This window comes from Brachyhypopomus gauderio, unplaced genomic scaffold (genome assembly GCF_052324685.1).
Source record: "Brachyhypopomus gauderio isolate BG-103 unplaced genomic scaffold, BGAUD_0.2 sc114, whole genome shotgun sequence".
Taxonomy (NCBI): domain Eukaryota; kingdom Metazoa; phylum Chordata; class Actinopteri; order Gymnotiformes; family Hypopomidae; genus Brachyhypopomus; species Brachyhypopomus gauderio.
In genome coordinates, this window is record NW_027506935.1 from 1,910 (window position 1) to 18,826 (window position 16,917).

At 43.9% G+C, this 16,917-nt stretch overlaps 2 protein-coding genes across 2 annotated transcripts in view; both read left to right on the plus strand.

Annotated features, from left to right (window-relative positions):
* Positions 1 to 317: 317 nt before the first annotated feature.
* Positions 318 to 16,917, plus strand: part of ccdc166 (coiled-coil domain containing 166) — a 97,986-nt gene continuing 81,386 nt past the window's right edge. The window contains exons 1-3 of the mRNA XM_076993532.1: positions 318 to 538; positions 631 to 684; positions 932 to 986. Coding sequence (XP_076849647.1) covers positions 435 to 538; positions 631 to 684; positions 932 to 986 — 213 coding nt within the window. The 5' untranslated portion in view covers positions 318 to 434. The remainder of the gene's footprint in view (positions 539 to 630; positions 685 to 931; positions 987 to 16,917) is intronic.
* On the plus strand, positions 4,151 to 13,804 carry LOC143497897 (E3 ubiquitin-protein ligase TRIM39-like). Its single transcript, XM_076993525.1, has 9 exons — positions 4,151 to 4,594; positions 5,557 to 5,690; positions 7,481 to 7,568; positions 7,857 to 8,413; positions 9,132 to 9,227; positions 9,351 to 9,584; positions 9,681 to 9,843; positions 10,675 to 10,710; positions 13,217 to 13,804. Exons 3-9 carry the CDS (start codon positions 7,550 to 7,552, stop codon positions 13,759 to 13,761), a joined length of 1,650 nt encoding a protein of 549 aa, XP_076849640.1. The 5' UTR covers positions 4,151 to 4,594; positions 5,557 to 5,690; positions 7,481 to 7,549; the 3' UTR covers positions 13,762 to 13,804.

Below are 16,917 nucleotides of genomic sequence, written 5' to 3' on the forward strand. Positions count from 1 at the left end.
GTGTAGCCGGTAGTGATGAGCTTTGTCTACTCCTGGGTGTCTTCTGAGCTGGACTGAACGCTGATCACAGAGCCCTACACCACCTAGCGAGCACTGTTTATAAAGACAGTTCACTTTTAAACATAACGACCCATTGAGAATAAAAACAATAATTACAAAATAAACATACAGGTTTCACGGCCAAGTCAACATGCTTGTGAAACATCACTAATTTACAGGACGTTGGGCAAAAAAACACCCTGCAATGCTGACATGGGGGAATTGTGTCTTGTTGCTTGGTTACAAAGTGTCAAAGACCACATAGGCTACATGGAAACGGGCTGGAGGACACGGACAGGTTGAACATAGGGACATTTTTTACGATCTTTTACAGATCTTTTTAAGAAGATCCCGAGTTGACTTTCGACGAGCGGAGTCTCCAGTAACACAACAAAATGAAAAAGAAGAAGAAAGGCGAGTCCGCGCGCCAGCAGGAGGGCGCGAGCGCAGCGGCAGGGCGCTCTGTGGAGGCGGAAGAAGGAGCGAAGTTACAGGAAGAGTGAGGCAGGCCAAATGGATTTAAAGTGTGGCTCAAATACGCGCGTTTGTCTTTGTTTTTGACAACACCATGTGTGTTTCTACGATTCACAGATACCAATCGCTGACTGAAACACTCAGTGCTCTCAAGAGGAGGGCGGGACAACTGTATCCTGAAAGAAAACAGACACACGCACGCACGCACGCACACACGTGCACGCACGCAAACACACACACACACACACACACACACACACACACACGCACGCACGCATACGCACGCAAACACACACACACACACACACACGCAAACACACACACACACACACGCAAACACACACCCACACACACACACACACACCCTCTGTCACATAAGCAAACTGTAAATTTGACAATTTAACTCAATCAACTCCAGCCGTAGAGACAATGAGTTTCTACAGAATGAGTTCAATCAGACACGCATGGAGAGTGTGAGTACCCACAGACACACACACACCGCTAGTGGGGTAGGTTGTAACAAAGGAACACCATGTATTTGACATCAACTCACGAGGGCTGTGATATTTGAATTGAGGTTTGAATTGGTGCCATTTGTAGTAAACAAATGTATGTACTTTGTATAAATGTTTGAGACACTAGCTCAAACATTCAGTGAGTTACAGGTGCTGAAGCAAAAAGTGTTACAACCATACCCGGTCTCCCCCTAATGCCAGAGGCTGGTTCTTAGGTCTGTGTCTGAAACGTGATGGCACTGACACACTCTCACGTCCCTGCAGCAAGAGTTCACGTCCTACATGTCCGAGCAGACGCAGAAGCGTGAGAGCATGATCGCTGCCCTGAGTGACCAGAGTCAACAGGAGCTGCAGGAGCTCGGCAGACAGAGAGAGGAGACAGTGCAGAAATATGAGGAACAGGCCAGCGGTGTGTGTGGGCTACGGGGTTTCAGTGGGTGGAGGTTGAAGAGGGATAGGTGTGTGTGTGTGTGTGTGTATGGCTGTATAAAATGTGAGGAACATGTCTGTCTGGTGTGTACCAGGATTCATGCAGATAATTTTAAATACAGGAAGCCACACAAAACTGTATTAATGTTGTTGTCTGGTATGTGTGTGTATGTATGTGTGTGTATACAGGACTAAAGAAGAAGATTTTGGAGAAGAAAAATGAGTTGGCTCTGCTTAACCGTGAGATAGCTGAACTCAGGGAATTTAAGGTAGCCATGGAAACTTATTTTTTCTATGCTTAATGTTTCCACCTTACCTACTTCTATTTATTTGCCTTTATTTAGCAATACATACATACACACACCTGCTTGAAAGTGTGAACCACCTAAATATGTTCATTGTTTTCAAAAACAAATATAATCAGACCTTCCAAATAAGGGACACAAAAGATTTATTATTTATTCAACAAATGTAATTTCTCTCTCCAAAAACAGAAAATCTGCCAAGTGCAAAAGTATGTGAACTCTTAGTAGTTTGTGGCACTTCTTTTTGCAGCCATTACTTCAACCAAACATCTTCTGTAACCACAACAGAGTGGCTCACATCTGCTTTTGGGGGATTTTTGCCCACTCCTCCTTGCAGAACTCAACCAGTTGAGAGATGTTGGAGGGACATCTGGCTTGTACCGGCCATTCTGATCTTGCCACAGTATTTTTGTGGGATTGAGATCCGGACATTGACTGGGCCATTCAAGAGTGCTAATCTTTCTCTTAAGCCATGCCCTGGTAGTTTTGCTGGAATTCTTTGGGTCGTTGGCTTGTTGCATAATCCATGTGTGTCCAAGCCTCTGATTGTTGGCAGGAGATTCTGGTCAAGAATTTGTTGATGGTCCTGGAAAATGATGGTTCCCTGGATAATATGGAGTCGTCCAGGTCTGGAGGCAGTAAAGCAGGTCCAGACCTTCACATCTCCACCACCATGTTTCACTATTAGGAGGAGGTTCTTCTCATTATATGCAGTGTTGACTTTTCTCAAAACATGGCACCTGTGAATGTGGCCAAATTATTACATTTAGAATTAATCTGTCCAGAGCACTGACTTCAACAAGTGCTCTCTGGCAAAGTTTAAACATGCAACTTTGTTCTTTCTTGAGAGCAGATGCTTCCTTCTAGCAACTCTCCCATGAATGCCATGTCTATTGATTATTTTCCTGATTGTAGACGTGTACATTTATCCCAGATGCTGCCACAGAGGTCTACAACTCTGGAGGTGATGTGTGGGTTGGCCTTTACCTAAATTATTATTGTTCTGATGCTTCTTGGTGTGAGTTTTGATGGCTGTTCACATCTGGGCAGAGTTGTGGTGACACTGAGTGTCCTCCATTTGTAGATGATTTGTCTTACAGTGGATGGATGGAGCTGGAATATTTTGGAGATGGTCTTGTAGATGTTTCCAGACTGATGGGCCGTCACCTTCTTCTTCATGGTGTCCTCAGATGTCTCCTTTCCTCTCTTGTTGATCTGTGTGCTTTACGCAGATCAGGGTCGGTTTCCTCTCCCTTTTAATCAGTGTGACTCAAATCTTTTCCCAGGGATCTCTCATTTGATTGGTGTGTTTAATTGATTACTTAAGCACTCATGTGTTTCACCTGCGTCTTTTACCTAATTGACTTTACCAGTGCAGCTGTGGTTCATTTACTTTTGTACATGCTCTGATTCCATGTTTCATGTAGTCTGCTGGCAACTCACACATTTCCCTCAAAACAAGTAAATGGAATTGATGAACGTGTGTGTGTGTGTGTGTGTGTGTGGTGTGTGTGTGCGCGCGTGTGTATGTGTGTGTGTGTGTGTGTGTGTGTGCGTGTGTGTGTGTGTGTGTGCGTGTGTGTGCGTGCGTGTGTGTGCGTGTGCGTGTGTGTGTGCGTGCGTGTGTGTTGTAGACTCTGCAGCAGGACCAGTTGGGTCGTATAGCTGAACTGGACCAGGAGGTGTCAGCCATGCGCTGCCGTCACTCTGACGCTCTGCAGGCTCTGAAGTCTGACTTCCTGATGGAGAAGGAGCGCTACGAGGCCCAGGCCAAACACAAGGTGCAGGAGCTCACTCTCGCCGCCAACAGGGTGAGTTTGGTACTACACACCAGAGTCCTCAAAAAGCTGCAACTGGTCATTCATAAGAGTAACACACCTAGGTAATAACAAAACTTTTACATTTGCACACATCTATATGCACACACACTCACACAAATATACACATGCATGTATATGTTATATACAAGGCATGTATATATAGAATACATTCTTTATTCCTTTACAGTCTCATTATGACTTTCAACATTTTATTCCATCTCTTCCTCTCTCTCTCCCTCTGCATCATTCTCTTTCTCTCCCTCCCCCTCTCCATCCCTCTCTTTCTCTCCTAGGAGGCATCTCGCTGTCTTCTCACTCACGTGCAGGACGTGACTCAGGAGAACCAACGTCTGCGTGAGGAGCTGCAGCAGTTGATTCAGAGAGCTAATGCACTGCGCAGCCACCAGACGGCGCTGCAGACTCAGCACAGACAGCTGCTTCTGGAGAGAGAGCATATACAGCGCCTGCGCACCTCCACAACACAAGAGGGCGCTGGCACTATGAACACTACCAAAGGAGCAGCTGCTACCAACTGAACTGAACTTTAGGTCTTGTTATGTTCCTCAAATTGACAACATAATCACTGAAAATGAAACTTAAATTGCCAAAAAGTTTCAAGTGATGTGTATTCATTCAGTGTTATTATATAAAGCACACTGCATATAATGCATGATAATGACTGGCTTTTTACAACGTTAAAAAAGGTTGACAAAATAATAGTTTTGAATTTAAGCTATTAGCTTGGTACACTAAGTAAAAGAGTCAATTTGAGACACAAGGTTATGGTTGTGTCTCTAGCACTGGCCTGTTACGGTGAAATTCAATGCATCATTATCATACTTTGTGTAAATCAGAACGTCTATCTCTTGTTAGCGCAAATATCAATGAAGTGAAAGTAAAACTAAACCATTTAGAATTTCACTTGGAAGACATTAGTGGACATGAAGTACCTATGAGAAGACGAGAAACGAACTTTACAGCCTTCTAAAAACCAGTAAAGAGGAAAGTAAAGGTAAGCAGTTCTACTTCAGCGTGCAGTAGCTCATCATTCAGATATTTTGATACATGCGTAAAGAAAGCATATCAGGTTCGTTATAAGGATGGTGTTATTTCCCTCGGTTATTTCCCACGTGAAGAGAAGTTCGGTGTAGACCTGGAGATGCATGCATAGCTGCTGCGTACACATCTCTGCTAACAGATGGTACCGTGTATACGTCTTAAATGCTGATATTGTTGCAATATGAACTGTCTAAATAATTCATTCTGTGCTCAATTGGTTTTCTGAAAATGGTACATTTTCGTGAATAACAAATTAATGAGGTGAGTAAACGTATGAATTCTGGGAGTGTTTCCCTAAAGCCTTAATACCCTGAAATGTACGAAGTGAGTAGGCCTATAAAGAATTTGACCACAACCTACGACCAGGTATGGAAGATTATTCTTAGCGAAAATATATTCTTCGATTTCAACATGTAACCATTTCTCATCAAATACAGGAAAATGAGGCCAAACGGCGTAGCCTGTAAAAGAAAATTTAAAATAGGCCTGCGGTTCAAAGGACGATACCATTTATGGAAAGTCACTGGGTAAAATCTTTCTAAAGCGAAGCTTTACAAACTAAATAGCGATGACACTGCACTGTAAAAACGAAAAAGTTGAGAGAACTCAAAATTTCAAGGCAACTTACTGCACTCGATTTTAGAACTCTTAAGTTTAAGAAATTCACTCAGTTGAGTCAACTTATTATTTCTTGTTCCAATTATTTCTTTTTTATATAAAAGTATATAAAAAGGTATATAAACTTTAGATTTTAAGTATTGCCTACAAATAATTCCAAATTATTCAAGTTATGCAAACTTATTATATCTTGTTCAGATAATTTATCTTGCCCATGTATATGAACCACAAAATGTAAGTTTTACATACCAAGAGTTCCAAATTAAATTTTTTTTATTATTATTATTTTTTTCATAGCCCGCGCCGGGAGAAGGGCGCAGGTGGAGGGGGGTACTCCTCCTCTTCGGACTCCTCCTCGGACTCCCCCTCTCCAAACTCCTCCTCCGGGGTCGACGCGGGAGCGCCGACTGTGCAGGCGCCTGCCCTCTGAGGTGAGAGGGCGCGGGAAGGAGAGGGGTTTCGCTTCCTCCACATATCTACCACTCCCTGGTAGAGCTCCGCTTTTAACACAGGATCCTCGGTCACTCGGACCCCGCGTAGCATGAAGGCGCACACCCGGTCCGACTCCAGCTGCTCCGGTGTAGGGGCGGCGTCTCGGCGCGGTGGAGGGGAAGAAGCGCGGTGATGCCACTTACTGGTGTCTCAGACGGCTCGTCGTTCTGTGATGCTGGGCGGCGACAGACGGACGAGACACAGAATTCGTATTTGGTGTAACAGACGTCACTTTTATTTCTACAAATATTGCGCAATAAGCGCACGAATAACACACACGTACGCACAACGTGTAGACTTAGACAACGACGAGCACAGGACACTGCGCGAGCGCACATTAAGTAGACAAACCACATTAGCCCCACGTGATTACGAGACGATTCACAGGTGAGACTTATTAATCACACGACATAACCATAACCACGGAGATCCACAGACGCAGACAAAGCACGTGGACAACGTTGACACACGCCCAAAAGGGAGGGGCCGGGGTCCTCAACGTGACAGAGAGAGAAAGATTCTAACAGGAATAGACATACAGGGAGTGAACCATGTTCAGAATGTTCTGACTGAGGGTCACAGACAGTAAATCACAAATTCCCTTACACTAAGTTCTAGTGTTATGAAGCTTTTGGTAAACACACTCAGGTTAGTGCAGACCTGGACATTGTACGGCCCGCGGCCCACATCCTGTCCTCTGACCATCTCTGGCTCCGGCGCGCCTGGAACGTTGATAAGTTTTAAGTCAAAAGTAAATGTGACTACAAGACCAGTGATTGGTGTGTGAAAGAAAACTTCACTGCTTTTGAAGGCAACGGTTTTGTTTTTTAATTTCTCATCTGTCTGGTCAGTGATTTCCTTTACACTTATTACTAATAGTGGTCAATACATGTATGCAACTTTCATGCTTGGTGTCGCCGTGCTGGGTCCGTGGGCTGACGTGGCAACTTCCAAGTCAGAGACTAAGAGACCAGCTGGCGTCTCCATTCTGGATAAGAGCGAGGTCACCCTAGGAACATCAAGTCCCGGGAATGGGCCGAAGACGTCCAGGGGAAAGACAATATATTTCTAAGGCCTACTGAGCCATACCAGGCACTGGTAGGCTTCAGTGTCCTACTTACATGATTAACACACATAAAGAGCACTAGCGTATACATTTATCATATGACTATTGTGATTAACATAAAGCCAAACCACAGCGCTTTGAATAAAGAGAAGCAGCACCGGAGTCTCGCTCTCACTTGCAGTAGCAATTCTGGGACAGCAGTGCTGCACTCAGTATGGCTCAATGTGCAGCACTTGAGATCTGGACATGTGGGCTTAAATGCTACAGGTGATTAGATTTGTTTCCTTTCTATCTTTAATTTCTTTTAACATTTTCTTTTTGTCTTATCATTGCTTCCTTTAAATGTTTCTTTTTATTTATTCTTTAAAGCACTTTAAGTTGCATGTATGTATGAAAGGTGCTATACAAATAAAGAAAGTGTGTGTGAGGGAGTGGGCGTCTCCCTTGCACACTGGGCCCGGCTCACCGTGAAAGATACCTCTTGAACTCTCTGAGGAGATGTATTATTTCCAGTCAGAAAATTGCTGGTTGGATAAAAATAACTAAGCCAAAAATTGACATGCGTATAAATAATTTCAGGCAGCACTTTGATAAAATAATTATGCAAGGAACATTTTGGCCTGTTGTATGTGTTTCCTGAGTGATGTGATTCCTTCTATTAAGAGTTAATAAAGGAGGAAGAAGGAAACAACAGAATCTTCATCATCACAATCAGGAGACAGAAGGGGCAGCATGACTGAAACATCAGAGTGTAAGTTACACACTTCACACACACATGAATGAAATACTGCCTGTGTGTTAAAGAATTTTCCTCTCCTTCAGCTTTTCCTTGTTAAGTTTCAGAGCTTGAGATTAAAGTCTGAGGTGGTGGTTCTGAATCCGCGATAATGAAGGAAGACACACATAGTCATATTTCTAATTATCTACATTTCAAAGAGTCCTAAAGTATTTAAGAACAAATGTGTGAAGATTATTCAAATACATTTAAAATATAGATTAAGAATAAATTATTGTTTCTTCCTGTTTCCTTTCTTATCAGTCACACGTGACTCCAGCAGCCTCCTGTCTGAGGAGCAGTTCATGTGTTCTGTCTGTCTGGATGAGTTCACTGATCCAGTCACCACTCCATGTGGACACAACTTCTGTAAGACCTGCCTCACACAATACTGGGACAACAGTCCACACTGTCTGTGTCCACTCTGTAAAGAGACATTCCCAAAGAGACCTGAACTCAAGATTAATACAACACTGAGAGAGGTTGTGGATCACTTCAAGAAGAAAAAATGGCCTGATAAACCTGATATTCTTTGTGATGTCTGCACTGGAGTGAAGTTGATGGCTATAAAATCCTGTCTGGACTGTGGTGTGACATTTTGTAAGTCTCATCTAGAGCCCCATAATAATGTTCCGAAATATAAGAAACACAAACTATTTAACCCTGTGGAGAACGTGGAGGACTACATATGTCAGAAACATGAGAGACCCCTGGAGCTGTTCTGTAGAGAAGACGAAATGTGTGTGTGTCAGTTCTGCACTGAGGGAGAACACAGGACTCACAACACTGTTACCATAGAGGAGGAGAGTGGAGAGAAAAGGGTGAGACACTAACACTGGATAACATCAACATTAAACACAACACAGATTTATAAAAGACATATAAAAAACGTCAACATAAAAGAAATATAAAAAACTACATTTCATATGTGTAACACAGTGGGTGTTGCACAATCACTGGGCAGACACGTATGCTGAGGCAGCAGATCTTTAGCCAATCAGGATTTACTTTGAACAGAAGATACTTTAACAGAACGAGACCAACACGGCATGATAAATGAAATAAGATACACCAAACAAATAGTAAAACAGAAAATACAAGGAACTCCAAAGACAAGACTAACTGACTGTAACACGTAAAGACATTTAATAAACAACTAACACGTTAAACACTGTTAGACAGGACACTAAACGCTAGAACAAGCAAACATTTCTACACATGTAACCTACTAAACACGTACAAACACTACCAAATTACACATAAGGTAATATACAACCAGACAAGACAAACCAAGAACTAAACAGAAAACTTACTAGAACACAACAAACCCGGAAAACCAGACAAACAGCAGGAATTACATTTACATGAAACCATGAACCCAAACACACCACAAACAGAACAATATCTAACACAACATGCAATACTTACAAAGGTAACAGTGACTAAGATTAGTGGAGACATGATTGACAAGGGGACGGGGCTAGACGTAACAATATGTAAAATATTAAACACATTTTCTGTTTTCCTCTCTGCCTCCAGACACAGCTGGGGAAGACACAGTCAGAGGTCCAGCAGATGATCCAAGAGAGACTGAAGAAGATGGAAGAGATTAAACAATCAGTAGAGCTCAGAAAGGTGTGAACAGTTTAAATACAGTTTTGCAGAATTTTATGAAAACTAGTGCTAAATTAATCTAAATTTCAGATCACCTTTGCTTGATTTTAGTTTACTTTTCAATTAAATCTCTTCTTCCATTAGAAAAGCACAGAGAGAGAGATTGCAGACAGCATTGAGGTCTTCACTGCTCTGGTGCGCTCCATTGAGAGAAGCCAGGCTGAGCTGCTTCAGGTGATGGAGGAGAAGCAGAAAGCAGCAGAGAGGCAGGCTGAAGGACTCATTAAAGACCTGGAGCAGAAGATCACTGAACTAAAGAGGAGAGACAGTGAGCTGGAGCAGCTCTCCCATACTGAGGACCACATCCACCTCCTACAGGTCAGTGTTCCTCTCTCTGCTCAGAGACAACACAGCACATCACAGGACAACCCTCCCCATGCTGAGGGGTTTCTCCTCTCTCCTGCTGTACTGTAGATCTACCCAAACATGAACAGACCTCCACACACCAAGAACTGGACTGACATCAGTATCAACACTGAGGTGAATGTGGAGAAAGTGAGGAAAGTTCTCTCTCAGCTTCAAGAAATTCTGAATAAGAAACTCAGTGAAACACTGAATACTAAGTTGAAAGAAGCAGGTGAGAAGCTTTCCTATTAAACATATTTTCCAGGCACAAGTCTCTAACAAGAAATCTGTGACCAACAGCTATAATGCAATATAAGCTACATTCACATTACAGGTAACATTGTTCACTACTGACTTTTTTACTCAAATCAGATTTGCATATGTTGCTTGTTCATATTCATAATCGTAAGTGACCTGTATTTTTTTTGTAATGTGAACACATATGTATCCTGAAACTACATGAATGTGCACAAGTCACCTGCATCACAAGCAACAAACATTATTATATAAAGTCTTGTAGTATTAAAACAGGCTAATTGGACATGCTAATAGCTCATGCATTCATTGTGATTTGCTCTGGAGGCCAACAACCACTTGGTCATATCTGTACATAATCAGGTTGAGAAGGTAAACACAGATTCTGCTCCTGTTAGTGTCACACAAACTGTGGTCACGGTTGTTATTCTCCAATGTTGCTTTGGCAACAGCATATAACCAAAAGCCACAAGAATTCAGATCTGACTGTTCTTATTGAAGTCTCATAACCTCCCACATTATTGTACTGATTTCATTTCATTCTCATTCAAGTCGCACAGCTACGAATCAGCTATGAATCTGATTACAGATCACATTAAAAAGTGATTCAAATCTCATCTGAAAAGATCAGATTTATGTGTCTACATTGCCTGACAAAGATCTAATTTGTGTCACAGTAATGAAAAAAATCACTAGGATTGTTTATATGAACATAGCGTAATAGATTATATAGAATTACAGAATAGTGAAGATGTTTTTTAGTCCAGTGCTATAAAATTTCTTTAATATCACTTTTCCTAAAATTCAGTCAGCACAGAATTGAAGAGGAGTCAACAGTATGCAGGTACAGTGTGATTTCTAATCTTTCTTTTTTAATTTGAATAACTGTTATCTAAATTTTTTAGTTTATCCTAACACTAATGCAACTCATAACCATATAAACTTGTATTAATTGTGGTTGTTGGACTATTCGCTTCATTTGTTCTATAGTTTGCTACCAATATATGCAACATATGCTACCAATCCTGCTTGTCAGTTTTATGCAATATATATGCTAGCGGACCACCCAATGGAGGATGGGTTCCCGTTTGAGTCTTGGTCCTCCCAAGGTTTCTTCCTAATCTCTGCCATCTTAGGGAGTTTTTCCTCTGGCTGGCTCATTAGGCATCTGGACCCATACAATTGTAAAGCTGCTTTGTGACAACATGTGTTGTAAAAAGCACTATATAAATAAATTTGACTTTGACATACACTGCTCAATGAAATAAAGGGAACACTTAAACAACACAATGCAACTCCAAGTCAACCACAAATCTGTGAAACCAACCTGTTCAGTTAGGAAGCGACACTGATTGTGAATCAATTTCACCTTCTGTTGTGCAAATGGAACAGACAACAGGTAGAAATGAGACGTAATTAGCAAGACACCCTATAAAGGAGTGATTCTGCAGGTGGTGACCACAGACCTTTTCTCTGTTCTCATCTTTTCTGGCTGATGTTTTGGTCACTTTTGCATTTTGTCAGCTCTCTCACCATAGAGGTAGCATGAGGTGGTGTCTACAACCCACAGAAGTTGCTCAGGTAGTGCAGCTCATCCAGGATGGCACATCAATGTGAGCTGTGTCAAGAAGGTTTTGCTGTGTCTGTCAGCAGTGTCCAGAGCATAGAACAGAACACCAGGAGACATGGAGGGGGCCGTAGGAGGGCAACAACCCAGCAGCAGGACCACTAACTCCTCCTTTGTGTAAGGAGGAACAGGAGGAGCAGGTGCCAGAGCCCTGCAAAATGACGTCCAGCAGGCCACTAATATCCATGTTTCTGCTCAAACTGTCTGAAACAGACTCCATGAGGGTGGTATGAGGGCCCGACATCCACAAGTGGGGCTTGTGTTTACAGCCCAACACCGTGCAGAGAACACCAAGATTGGCAGATTCACCACTGGTGCCCTGTGCTCTTCACTGATGAGAGCAGGTTCACAATGAGCACATGTGACAGAGTCTGGAGACGCCGTGGACAACATTCTGCTGCTTGCAACATCCTCCAGCATGACCGTTTTGCAGTGGGTCAGTAGTGGTGTGGGAAGGCATTTCTTTGGCGGGTCACACAGACCTCCATGTGCTAGCCAGAGGTACCCTGACTGCCATTAGGTACAAGGATGAGATCCTCAGACCCATTGTGAGACCATATGCTGATGCAGTGGGCCCTGGGTTCCTTCTGATACATGACAATGCTTGGCCTCATGTGGCTGAAGTGTGTCAGCAGTTCCTGCATGATGAAGGCATTGATGCTATGGACTGGTCTGCCCGTTCCCCAGACGTGAATCCAACCAAGCACATCTGGGACACCATCCACCAACTGCATGTTGTACCACAGCGTGTCCATGAGTTGACAGATGCTTTAATCCAGGGGTGCCCACAAGTTTTCAGCTTGCAAGCTACTTATAAGATGACCAAGTCTACCTTGGCTAACGTAATTTGTTGAGCAGATTGCAGATTGGCTACCGTCAATGTCAATCAAAATACAACCGTCAGTGCAGATGTGCGATTCATCTACTACTTTTTAATGTCACGCGATCTATGCACATTTCTTCGAGATCGACCGACACTTCCTTTGCGTGGTCGATCGCGATTGACGTAATGAGCACCCCTGCTTTAATCCATGTCTGGGAGGAGATTCCTCAGGAGAAAATCCACTGCCTCATCAGGAGCATGCCCAGGTGTTGTAGGGAGGTCATACAGGCACCTGAAGGCCACACACACTACTGAGCCTCATTTTAACTTGTCCTGAGGAATTTCCACTAATGTTGGATCAGCCTGTCATTTGATTTTCTACTTTAATTTTCAGAATGATTCCAAATCCAGACCTCCATGGGATAATAATATTGATTGAAAATGGATCATTTTTATGTTTTGTTCTCAACGCATTCTACTATGCAGTCATGGTCTGGTGGTAGAGAACTGGTCTTGTGACCAGAGGGTTGTGGGTTCGATTCCCAGGCATGAGGCCATGACTGAGGTTCCCTTGAGCAAGGCACCTAACCCCAACTGCTCCCCGGGCTAGGGCTGCCCACCGCTCTGGGCACGTGTGAACCACAGCCCCCTAGTAATCACTTTGTGTGTGTGTGTGTGTGTGTGTGTGTGTGTGTTCTAACTGCATAGATGTGTAAAAATCACAATGGACAAAATATGGTACATAAAAAAAAGATTTTCAGATCTAGGATGTTATTTTAGTATTCCCTTTATTTTTTTGAGCAATATATTTTGACCAAAGATAATGATATAATGGATAATGAGGGTGTTATTATGTAGTTTATGATTATGTACATTTAACACACTGTATGTTTCTCTCAGTGGATGTGACTCTGGATCCTGACACAGCTCATCCCAGACTCATCCTGTCAGATGATGTAAAACAAGTGACATGTGGAGACACAAGACAGAATCTCCCTGACAACCCAAAGAGATTTGATTGTCCCATTGTCCTGGGAAAGGAGGGGTTCTCATCAGGAAGATTTTACTATGAGGTTCAGGTCAAGGGGAAGACCAAGTGGGATGTAGGAGTGGCCAGAGAGTCTGTTAACAGGAAGGGGAAGATTACACTGAAACCTCAGAATGGATTTTGGACTGTGTGGCTGAGGAATGAGAATCAGTATAAGGCTCTTGCTGGTCCCTCTGTCCCCCTCACCCTGAGAGAGAAGCCCCAGACAGTGGGGGTGTTTGTGGATTATGAGGAGGGTCTGGTCTCCTTTTATGATGTAGAGGCCAGGTCTCATATCTACTCTTACACTGGTCAGTCCTTCACTGAGAAACTCTACCCTTACTTCAGTCCTAGTACCAATGATGGAGGTAAAAACTCAGCTCCACTGATCATCTCATGTATGTGTAAGACTGAGTGAATATTTGCCATCTTAAATATTTTTCAAAAATATTACAATAAAACTTTTTTTCTACTGGTTCCAATAACAAAACCATGAAGAGTAATTGTGATCTGAAATTGTACAGGGGACACCCTCTTCTATTTTTAACATGTATAACTAAATGTTCTGGACATGGGTGTCCTTACTTTATTCTTCTCATAACTAATGGTTGCATTTTTCTTGTGCAAAATAAAATTTTAATAATTTTAATCATATGGTCCAGTCATGACACATGACTCTGACAAGTTTACTGTTTTCATTTAATCGTTGCAGATTTACTTTACTGATTATGACATTATTTAGGTTATGATGTGGAACTTGCACTTTAATTCTCAATGATCACACTTTGTTTTATTTGTTTATTTTTCAGACTGTGTTATTAAAGAACAATATATGTGTGACGGGCAGGGGTGAGCAACTAAAAAGGAAGCGATCACGCCAAGTCTCAGGGAAATAGGATGGTTTAATAGAAAGTGTGCAAACCAAAAACCCGTGCATTGTTCCAGATTAAGGAAATAATAACCAGCAGTCAACTGGTACAAAGACAAGACATATATTGACGAACAAACGACCCTCAGGTGAGACGGATCACGGGTCCCGCCCACCTGAGGGACGAACATCACGTGACCAAAAACAGGACCGCTGCCGCTGTAACTGGGGGCGACCGGCAGGGGGCCCCCCCACAACGTGACAGACCCCCCCACCAAAGCCGCACTCCCCTCCGGATGTGCGGCTTACAGCGGCAGCACACAAAACACAACAAAGGCGCGGGAGGGCGGGGACAAGACAGGGACCCGTTCCCTGCCGTCCTAGAGCTAAAACACATATAAGCTCCTCGTCACAGGACGCAGACAAGGCAGGAACCCGTTCCCTGCAGTCCTGGAGCTGAAACATAAAAGCACACACAGGTTAGCTCGCCTCCTGGGCGGGACCCTGGACCGACTGGGCCGTCAACAAGACGATAACCACGCCCCAGTCGGTCACAGGGCCCTCACGCCCTAACCGGCCTTAGGCCGCTTAAGCCCCACCGCTGAGTGCAGACCGGGAGCACATGGCCCAACACACGTCACAGGTGTGGATGTGTGCAGGCCGCCACACTGGGGTGCGGCCACGACTTCCACCGACAACCTCCCGAACCTACCTCTTCGCTCGGAGCTGACCCCTGCCCTTTTCGCTAGGGGTCACCCCAGACTCCTGGGGAGTGAACCCCTCCCGGGGCCCCTCATCTCAAGGTGGACTCCTCCACCCAACCCAGGAGCGCCAGAGACCAGGGCCCTGGCAATGCGCATCAGGGACACACTGGTCACCTCGAGCTCGAAGGGGAGGGTCTCCTCCTGGAGACCCCACTAGGTCCAGGAGTGCCGCAGTCCACCACCAGGAGCGACCTGCAACACATTACACACACACGCACACAGACGACACACAACACATAACGCGCCCTGCCCTGACCTTTGGCCCCCCTTATACCCAGGGGGGAGGGGACACCTTCTTGGCATGAGGAGACACCCTGTCCATACACCCCAGGCATCCTCAGCCTACAAAGGGGTACAGGGGCTCCTCCCTGCTCAGGGGTCCCTCCCAAAGGTCAGGTCTCCCGATGGAGCAGCGCCTTCTGAGCCACATGTCGTGGCTCAGGAACACCATACCTCCCCCCCAAAAACATATTTAGGGGGGGGGGGGCCCTCCGGGGAACAACAAAACAAAAACACAGACACAACATATAACACATACGCACCTTAAGATGTGCGTATGTGAGCAACTAAAAAGGAAGCGATCACGCCAAGTCTCAGGGAAATAGGATGGTTTAATAGAAAGTGTGCAAACCAAAAACCCGTGCATTGTTCCAGATTAAGGAAATAATAACCAGCAGTCAACTGGTACAAAGACAAGACATATATAGACGAACAAACAACCCTCAGGTGAGACGGATCACGGGTCCCGCCCACCTGAGGGACGAACATCACGTGACCAAAAACAGGACCGCTGCCGCTGTAACCGGGGGCGACCGGCAGGGGGCCCCCCCACAACGTGACAATATGAAAGATCAAATCTGAATCTGTCTTGATCGATCTGGCAATAGTCAAACACAGGCTGACTGGTATGCTGGCCCATAATACCACTATTAATGACTGATTTGGTCAACACAGAAAAACACAAGATCATGACATCACATTTTACCTCTGGAACCAAACTATTCCATCAGAATGTTGAAAAAGGAACCTGAACTCATCTGACCTGGATGTGGTTTTATATTCCTCTGTGCTCCACTACAAGCTGGAGAGTGAGTCATGGTAAAGGAGAGTGCTGTGACAGAAATTATTGATTAGATCATGTTTAGTTATTATAAGAGATCATTATGAACTTTATGATTTAGGACATGTCCATTCTGACTAAGCAGAAGGACTACAATAATGAAGTAGTGTGATTCAGTGTAACCATGTTTAGTTCATATTATGCATGTGTGCTACGTGACCCAGGTCAGGGAGAGTGCTGAGGGTAAGAGCACTCTGTTAACTGGTAGTCACTAGGCTACTAGTCTTGGGTCATTTAGCTTTCTCTGTGTTCAACTGATACATCAGTTGCTTCCGCTAACTCTAGGGAAGTCCATATTAGGAGATGTGAGACAAAGTAGCCTGCTGGACGCCTATGTTTTGGAACATCCTGTGCTTAAGATAACCTGCTTGTTAGAACTGCTAAACTGTGTTTAAGATTGTATATAAGCAGAGTTCTCTGCCTTCAGAGTTGTCATGCTTGAATGAGACTCTCATGTCTGTGTCTGTCTTGTGTCTTTGTCCTATTTATATATATTTATATTTTTGTAATAAATTAATCATTTAACCACGTCTGAGTCCTCATGCATTTCCAGAAAGTTTCCACGACAATTTGGCGTCATGAACAAGGGTTGGCGAGAGGCACCCCGGAAAGGCAGTGACTGATCTTCGAGGACGCTCCCCGGGGGATGAGATCCCTGGCTGGGCTGGGCAAAGTGGGAACCCCGCAAGCAAAGGGAAAGTACCTATCCAGGGAGTGACGTCACCGCCAGTGATGGCTAAGTTACCTTGAGAAAGTAATCCGATTACTGATTACTCCTTTTAAAAGTAACTTAGTTACGTTACATATTACTTGATTTTAAAA